The sequence below is a fragment of the Macadamia integrifolia genome, chromosome 2 (assembly GCF_013358625.1).
Source record: "Macadamia integrifolia cultivar HAES 741 chromosome 2, SCU_Mint_v3, whole genome shotgun sequence".
In the NCBI taxonomy this organism is placed as follows: domain Eukaryota; kingdom Viridiplantae; phylum Streptophyta; class Magnoliopsida; order Proteales; family Proteaceae; genus Macadamia; species Macadamia integrifolia.
Window position 1 is genome coordinate 39,934,472 of NC_056558.1, and position 9,656 is coordinate 39,944,127.

General features: G+C 35.8%; 1 protein-coding gene across 8 annotated transcripts in view; it reads left to right on the forward strand.

Moving 5' to 3' along the window:
- The first annotated feature begins 258 nt into the window (after positions 1-258).
- Positions 259-9,656, forward strand: part of LOC122068570 (lysine-specific demethylase JMJ18-like) — a 21,577-nt gene continuing 12,179 nt past the window's right edge. Inside the window, exons 1-6 of one of the 8 annotated variants that reach the window (XM_042632467.1) lie at positions 373-390; positions 547-607; positions 3,357-3,666; positions 7,687-7,764; positions 7,861-8,391; positions 8,464-8,688. In XM_042632467.1, the coding sequence (XP_042488401.1) occupies positions 3,367-3,666; positions 7,687-7,764; positions 7,861-8,391; positions 8,464-8,688 (1,134 nt within the window). In that variant the 5' untranslated portion in view covers positions 373-390; positions 547-607; positions 3,357-3,366. The other 7 variants (XM_042632431.1, XM_042632482.1, XM_042632446.1 and 4 more) reach the window with 7 other exon arrangements.

Here is a 9,656-nt window from a genome sequence, read left to right on the forward strand (position 1 = left end):
TATAGAAGAAAAAGAAGGCTGCAGTTGGCAGCATTGGTGTTGGATATCTTCCTGCAGCCAAACAGTAGAATGACCCTTTAAGTTTGACCCAATTCGGGTCAGCTTTTATGGTCCAACCGAACCAACCCATTGCAACGCCCTGAGAAAAAGGAGGCAATCGGTTGTCTGGAACGGTGTTAGTTATCTCCCTGCACCAAACGGCCTGCTTAAAGGGCATATCCATATCCATGGATCCACAAAAGACCCAAAACTAATTAATCAACTTTTTTAATTTATGACGAAAGAGAAAATATACAAAGCCTTACACATCAAGAAGAGAAGCAGAGGTTTCTTTGTTCTGGTTGGCTGGATTGATCGATTTCGGTTAGATATTGCGTGCGTGTGAGCCTTGTTAGTTAACCCTTCTCCTGCTGTATAACATATACCTTCTCTCTCTTCTCTTTCTCTTTCTCTCTCTCTATCAAACGGTGAAAAACCAACTTCCTATACGGCATTATTAATAATAATAGTAATATTATTATTTTATTTATGAATGTTTTAATGTAGAAAAAGAGAGAATAGGATGCCACAACGCTTCATCTGATGTGGAAATTTAGTTGCTTTTAAGGTATCCATCTTTTATGGGGCAGTTTCTATTGTATTTTTTAAAATTTTTATTTTTTGTTTCTGGGTTTTCTGTGTTTTTGCTTTTAATGAAATAGCTGGAGAAATTGATTATGTGGCTCTTCTGTATAACAGGTGTTCAGTCTCTATATTTTTGATTTTTTTTTCTTTTAATTATTCTTCAACAAGTATAATCCTGGGTCGTTGAGTTCTTTCAGTTTTGGGTATTGTTCTATCTTATCTATCTTATAATTTCTTGTAATTGTTAATTTGTTTTGATAAATTGACTGAATGTTTAGATTTCGTGGTTGGATTTGGATGGCTAGATTTGGTTGAATCTCTGCTCTGTATTAGCACTTTCTTCTTATTTGGATTTCATTGGAAAAAGGGCAAAAGGAGTATTTTTTGTTTTCCTGGGTAGCTGGATTTTGATATTTGAGGGTTTGTACATTCTGAGGATGCAACTGCCTCTTCCCCCGTCCCTTTTCATCATCTGGGATTTTATGCTGGAACTTCTTCTCTGCAGTTGTGAAATTATGGATCTTCTGTGAATTGATTTGGAATTTCAGAATCGGGGTTATTTGTTTCTTCATAAATTGGGAGAGTTGGGAAATGGGTTTGATTTCTTCTTGTCAATGGAACAGTTTTTGCAGGAAAGAGGATTCTGTGTTGTAGAGGTTAGTTTTCTTCTCTTCCCCTGTTTTAGATAAACCAATCATAATCTATGGGTTTCATTGGAAGATTTCCTCTTAGATATTCTCCTGGGTCAGATTTAAGTACAGCTGTGTATCTATCTATTGTATAGCTCTTCTTATTCTGAAGTTTTGAAACAATGATATATAATTCCTCAATGAGATTATAATTCAGCATTGTATCCAGTTAGATCCAACATCAGTTTTCATGTGCTGTATTTGATACAGATTTTTGCTCTCGTTTTGGAATAAGTGTGAAATAAATTAAGGGCAGTAGATCTACATGCTCTGCTGATGTGGAATGAAATCTATGTGAGGCCAATGGGGACCACAGGAGGGGCCACCACACGGTTTGTATATAAGGGGCCCACATGGCAATGGGGAGAGAGTTTGAGAGGGCTGTACACACCGGCAGTGTGCACAGACTTTTTCTTATATATTAAATATCTGATATTTATGGTTAAGAGGGCAGACCTCAGCGCAACGGTAAGGTTGCGTACATTATGACCCTCCCCAAACCTAGCAGTGGTGGGAGCCCCGTGCAATGGGTACACCTTTATTTTCTTCTTTTAAAATCTGATGATATTTATCCTTATTCTCTTTCTGATGAAAATAGGATCATTTGTGTTTTCTTTATGATCAAAAGGCTTTCGGAAAAATGACATCGTACTCTAGTCATCTAATGCTATATTTGAAGATAAGAATGAATTAACTACGGCTGCTCTTAGTCATACCGCAGGAGTGTAGGCTCCAGTTTGACCATCCAGTGCATGACGGATGAGTAATCTTCTGGTTTGGTGCTTACAATACCCTTGTGATGTTAGCTTAATGCTTAGTAGTAATGCTTGTATACCAAATTTTGAAAAATCCATGAGAGATTTCTTACCATTTAATGCACACTGTTGGGGGGAGGAAAAAAACAATGGTAGTATGAATACTCGTGTTTATCAAACGCAGCTGTGATCTATATGAGATTTTGTAACGGTGTTTAACCCAAGTTTTATTCCTCGCTTCTGTTCTGTATGTATGTTGGGCTTAGTAGTGCCTGTATAGGGATTTGAAAAATCCATGAGAGATTCCTTACCATTTAATGCACACTGTTGGGGGGAGGAAAAAAAACAATGGTTGTACAAATACTCATGTTTATCAAAAGCAGCTGTGATCTATATGAGATTTTGTAACGGTGTTTAGCCCGAGTTTTATCCATCGCTTCTGTTCCGTATGTATGTTGGGCTTAGTAGTGCCTGTATAGGAAATTTGAAAAATCCATGAGAGATTTCTTACCATTTAATGCACATGCAGCTGTGACCTGCATGAGATTTTGTGACGGTTTTTATCTGGGATTCCTCATTTCTGTTTCATATGTCACATGTTAGTGCCTGCTGCTTTTGAAGTTTGACAAACTTACTGCACCATGATTAATTTACTGCCATTTTAAAGTACATGGTCGACGGGTTGGGAGAGGAAGAAAGGCAATATGTGTGCTCTGTCATGTTTACCATTAATCTTGATTTAGGTTCATATGGACGTATTTTAATTGTTTGGGATATCTGTTTAGTTCATTACCTTATATTGGAGAACTTGTGGTGGGTGGATGACCAAATTGGAATCACAAGAAATAAATGGAAACTATTAATTGGCGGAGAATTCTATGCATGTTTGCTGTAGACGTATAAGGTTAAGATATCCTAGGTGGGGTTCATTGTTAGAAGAGTTAGATATCCATCTTCTGGTTTAGAAGTTTAGAGTTTTGAGGGATGAATTCGCGTAAACCTTGTAGAAGAAAGATGTTTGGGTTTAGGTAAGAAGAGTATTCTGATGTTTCAATTCTCAGGGCCTCTTGTAAGTCCAGTCTGCAATTTTTTTTTCTATCTACGATTGTGTACGGATCATTTCTATGGGGACCACATTACATTCTACTAGATGTACTATGTGATCTTGTGTTTTACTTGATTTCCGGCATTATTTTTAGGTTTCTATTTGTTTATTTATCATTTTTATATAATCCGAGAAAATTTTGATCCCTGACAGAATTTTTTGGGCATTATTTTTCTTTCGCAGCCATTTTTCAATGGGAACAGAATGTGTCCGGGGTTGCTTAAAAGAAGAACATCCTGGAATCTTGAGTCATGGAACGTTTCAGCATGATACTCCCTTTAGCATAAGTAGAGAATCAAATACTGCTTCAATAGTTTCCAGCAGTAATGTCATGGAAGCGACCAATGATGCACAACCAGTAACAATGGATGTTCAACCTAGCAGTTGTAAGGAAGTGAAGGTTAAGCGGTCTCTTCGGCATAAAATTTCGGTTGATTATGGGGCATTCGATATTAGTTCTGAAGGGGAATCTGATTGTGAAAAGTCCATGAAGGTTGTTTTTATATTTTTATTACATGAATTTCCCATATCTCAATTTCTGTTCTAGTTCCTTGATCATCTGTCACCAACTATTGCTAACTTATTTCCATGAAGTGCATTTTAGCTCAATCCATTTTGGTAACTTTTGTGGTCTGTCTTATTTTGGAGGATCAATACTAAGGAAGTTGAGTCTTTATAATTGTTCTTTTTTACATATTAAACCCTTTTAACTTCTTTGGCTTGTTAAGCTGGACTCAACGGACAGTCTCATGGTTTATCAGATTGTCAGTCAATTGAGTCAAAAGTTCAAGCCCATACAAATAAGTTAGCATTTTCCTCTAAGCGCAGATGCTTCCTGTTCAGCCCTTCATAAATTTAATTGGCCCTTTTCGGTGTATGGTTACATTTTGAAACTTTTGAAATCTGACCCTTATGAAATAATCTATTAATTACTGTTGCAGCTAAAAATAATTTTAGATTATTACTTTTATTTATTTCTATAAGAATTTACTTTACGAGGGTTTTCAATGTTAAAACTTCCTATTACGGATTTTAACATACTTCTAGTAATAGAGATGTGTGTTAAGTTGTTTCTATTAATTGACATGTACATCGCCTGCTTCAACCCAACAGTTGAACAGGGCTGACTAGAACCTGTGGATTTCCTATGGCTTGGGTTTCAAAACATTTTACCATATCATGATAGTTTCATGGATTCTGTTACAAAGGTGCATTGTAGTAGACGACATAGGGAATAAGTTTACATTGTAACCATTATGCATCTCATAAATCATAATAACTTTTCATTCAAGAACGAACGATGAGATGCACTCAGCAAATTGATGGCACTATAGAATGCTCGAGCATTCCTCGAAGCCAAAAGGTACACTGACTTTGTGACTCGAGTGATTTTTCAATGACCTTTTACATTTATTTTTATTTATTTTCGCTGGTTTTAGTAGCTATATGTTAGAATTTTAAAAGTGTAACCGCAAGCGTACGGATCAGTGTAGCTACGGGTCGAACACAGGGAGAGTAGCCACTTTATTTTTAGCTTCTTTTAATAATGCGAAAGTGAACCGATTAATGGTTGTGATCTAATTCTAACTACCATCCTAAACATATGTATCTAAAATAACATCCTAACCATTCGTCATCTAAGAATTTAAATACGCAAGCCACGCAATTAAAGTTAAATAAATAAATAACTGAAAATAAACAACTCACGCAATTAAAAAGCAATGAAGAAAAAAAAAGTTGAAATAAAAATAAAGTAAAAGTAAGGGGATAAAGCTAGAGAGGCTCATAAGTAGGTTTCTCTACTTAGCCCGAGGGATGCATCATAATATGAGCTTCCCTACTTGACCAGAGAGTCACTTTTACAAGGGTTACTCTACTTGGTTTAGGGAAAGGGAGGCAATTAAAATAAAAACAACAAAATGATGGTTCTATGGCTAAGAAGGGCAAAGCCAACACATACACTAGCCATGAAGCTTGGGGGAAAGGGAAAGCAATAATGTAACGACTGAAATTAAAATCCTAAATTAAGAAAGAAAGGGTAGTTAGAAGAGGGAATTAGAGGGGGGAAAGAAGACTATTGAAGAAGCCTACTTACTTGAATCAATGCTTGAACTTGAAAGCTTGGGTGATTTGAGATACTGCCAACCCTAAAAACTAAACCTGGAATGAACTAAATCTGAAATTTCTAGGACTGGAGAAAACAAATCTTGAAAAAAAAAACTGAACTTTAAAAAAGAGATGCTCCATGGCTCGTGATCTTGTCACTTAGATCTAAGCCTAGAACTATAACTTAAAAATTACAACTCAATTGCATAAATCATAAACATAAAAGGTTGAATAAAAATAAAAGAGTCCTTGCATTAATTGAAATAAAAAGCTATTACAAAAGTGATTAAAGCAAAAACAAAGAAGAACTAAAAGTAGAGAGAGAGAGAGAGAGAGAGAGAGAGAGAGAGAGAGAGAGCAACTAAAAAAAACCCTAGAAGAAGAACGAAGTGTCTCTCCTCCTCTTACATGAGTTGTATTTATAAGGAATGGGGAGGTAGGGTAACACATTTATCTTTTCTAAAAAGGGGAAACCCACAATTGGTAGGTGAGATCTTTTGAGACCAAAAGTACTAAGGTGGAGGAGAGAGAAGAGAGATAAACTTGGAGATATTTCCTATAATTTTTTTTTCTTATTTTCTTATTTATATTTTTTTTTCTCTTCTTTTTCTCCTTCTCTTCAAATCTTGCTCACAACCCTTGTGAGATTCGAACTTGAGACCTCCTGGTGAGTAAGAGAATTTTGCACATCATAGCTCACCAACTACACTAGGTAGTTATTGTTGGAGAGATATGACGCCCGATAATGCTTAAGGCCTTCAAAATACAAAACCTGCAAAAAGAGAGTAAAACCGAAGGTAGCTCTATTCTAAATATGTAAAAATGCATGCTTTACTACTTAGATTTCACACATAAATATGCTCATCACTATATTTGTATAGTCATATACTCATAACTGGGTACCTGTTTGAGGGTTGATCCCCATGGAAAGTATACCAATAACCTTAATCCTAGTTGTTAAACTCATTTCAGTGGCTTCCTCTAGAGTTGTGGTGTTTAAAATTTTGGTGAGACATTTCTGTATAATATTAAAAGCATAAAAATAGGATTACCTAAGTATTATAGTCAAGCTAAAGTAACACATTAGTGCTTAAAACTACAATAATAATAACATAAAATCCAACAAAATTGTCACCTTGAATGTACAATGTTCTCCTTAAATGTTCTCTGTAAAGACAAAAATCTGACAATTAAAGAAAATATTATGAGCCCCCTGATAGAAGACCAGCATTATTGTAACAGGCCGTTTGAACCTATTCCCATTTTGATGTTTTGTGCTAGAAGCAGGTTTTTGAAACAGGCATCTTTCATTTTCACTCTTAGTCAGATGCCTTCTTTTCATGATTTATCATAGTTTGGCAGAAACATCTTAAATTGCTGAGTTTTCAAAAAATCACTTTGGTTTGGGGAAGGAAATTTTTCCAAAAATAATAAGCTCTGTGGCTTATGTGAATTGAATTCAAGGATATAATCCTAGTTGGTTATCCATGTAATGGAGTTCATTCTCATTCTCTCTCTCTCCCTCCCTCTGTGCGACAACAAAGAGTTTAAATGTGATATCTTATGCACCCAAGGATGAAGCCTATCATCCAAGACCATCACCTGCCCTTAATAAACAATTTCTTCTAACTATATTATTGTGCTTTCTTTGTATTGATCTCTTCAATTATTTGATGTTGTTTCCTAGATATTTGGACAAAAATCTAGATCTCTTCTTACCCTTCCATTCCTGCTCAGATTTAAAATTTAATCCTCTTTAGTTGCATGAAGTTTTACTCAGATATTTTCATAAGTAGTAGAATTCACATTAGTGGCAGTCAATATGGAATTGGCATCAAGCTAAGTTGCGTGAATGCTTCAAACAGGCATAACTTTCGTGTATGAAGGCAATGCTGCACCATACAAGCTCTCCATACTGTATGGATAATTTTGTATTAGTGTACAATTTCCCTACCGTAACTCAACTCAACTCAACTCAACTAAGCCTTTACCAAACCAAATGGGGTTGGCTACATGTGCAATAAATCAATCCTCCTTACTGTTGCCCTTAAAGCCTCCACTGCAACTGTCCACAAATAGACAAAATCTTCTTGCAAGAAACTTCTGTAGATCTTTTTATTTATATATTCTTAATGTCGGATTTAGCATGAAACTTGTCTTAGCATAAATACTTAAAAGATACCTTAGTAGAAAACTCGATATGGCATTTATCATCTTTGTTAGTGGTGATACTCTCTATATCTGAATCCTCTGTTTCTGGGCATGATCTATTATCGGTTCTGACTGAACCTTATGGTTATATTACATCACTTTGTGGTTGGTGGGGATGCACTAAACGATATTTGATTCTAAGCTCCAACATCACTTATCCAACTGAGATTAATCCAATGTTGAGATGTTCAACTAGGTATATGCTGGATGGCGTCCAGACGAAGCATGCAGGCCAATCATTGAGGATGCTCCTGTTTTTTATCCCAATGAAGAGGTACTCTTTTCATCATTACTATGGAGGCTTGAAATCATTTTGGTGACTTTGGTCAAGCCACACGTTTATTTTTTGTCATGATGTTCCTTTCATCAGGAATTTGAAGATACGATTGGTTACATAGCAAAGATACACAAGATAGCTAAGCCTTATGGCATATGCCGGATTGTGCCTCCTCCGTCATGGAAGCCGCCCTGCCCTTTAAGAGATATGAGCATATGGGAACATGCTAAGTTTGCCACACGTGTCCAACAAGTAGATTTACTTCAGAACAGGGAGCCCATGAGAAAGAAATACAAAAGTCGCAGCCAAAGGAAGCGGAAAAGAAGACGGTGTTCGGGGATTGAAACAAACCAGAGAAGGACGAGTTCAGAAGCTTATGAAGCGAGTGAATGTGTTGCTTCTGACATGGATGAGAAGTTTGGGTTCCAATCTGGTTCGGATTTTACACTTGAAGACTTTCAGAAATACGCAAATGATTTCAAAAAGCATTACTTTGGAATGAAGGATGCTGAAGAGAACTTAAATTTTGTCAATGTTGAACCCAATAAGCGGTGGGTGCCATCGGTAGAGGATATTGAAGGTGAATATTGGCGGATAATTGAGAAACCAACGGAAGAGGTTGAGGTATGGAAATATAATTTTGCAAAAATATTTTCCTTCCATTGAATGTACTTGATTTCATTTTTATAAATGCAGGTTTGCTATGGTGCTGATTTGGAAACCGGAGTGTTTGGAAGTGGATTTCCTAAGGTGTCATCTTCAGTAACTGGAAGCAACTCAGATCGGTATGTGGCATCAGGGTGGAATTTAAATAACATTCCTCGCCTACCAGGATCTGTACTGTGTTTTGAAAAAGGAGATATTTCAGGGGTTCTAGTGCCATGGTTATATATTGGGATGTGCTTCTCATCATTTTGTTGGGTAAGTCTTGGATTCTACTATGATCAAGGGTTTTAAACAAGAAAAATATGAAAATATAACCTGAGTTTTACTGTTCTATTGTTTATAAAAGCTGATATAGTTGTGTACTTATTCTTCATTATTTCTTTATGCTTTTTTGTTTTTTAATTCAATTTTATTAGTACCAAAGGTAACAACAATATGATTTGTATTAAACTAATGAAATATTAAATATCAAAGCAATAGTAGAAGGAAGGTATTCTGTACAACATAATTGGCATAGTGGTAACAAAGGCTGTTTCATTGAACTGTTATGTTCTCCTGGAGAGGAATGGTGTAATGGTATAATTTTGGCAAAATAGTGGATTTTATAAATGATTGTGATGGAACCTTTGAGCTTTGTACACTTAACATATTATATAATTAAACGTTACCCTAAGAAAAGCTTTAATAGCCAGGTGATATTGAAAACCATGAAAATTCTGATAGTAGTAGGATTATGGATACTTGTACGGACTAACCATATCATCTTGTAAATGTTTTTTAGGGATAAATTTCACATCTGAAAAGTTTTTTTTTAGCCAACCCCATTAAGTTGGGAGAAGGCTTTGTTATTGTTGTTGTTGAAAATAATTTTTTTGTTCTTGAGTTCTTACAGTTCTTGCAGTTCCCTATTCTGAGTAATTTAGTATTTGAACTAGCCAACTACCTTACAGTTGCAATAACAAATGATCCCATGTGTATGCCATCTCACTTTATCCTTATGTCAAGTTTCACCGATGGTCCTCAGCCACTTGGCAAAGAGTGCCTTCATGTACCCAATATGGTTTGGAGCAAGGACAGTGGTACTCTAAACTTTGCAATCCATATCATGCTCCAAAGGCCTGAGAATGTGCTTGTGCAGAAACTATTTCCAGAAATCTCATCTATAGCCATTTTTTTCATTTTATAGATTTGTTCATTTTGAATCTCTTGACCAAAAAAAAAAA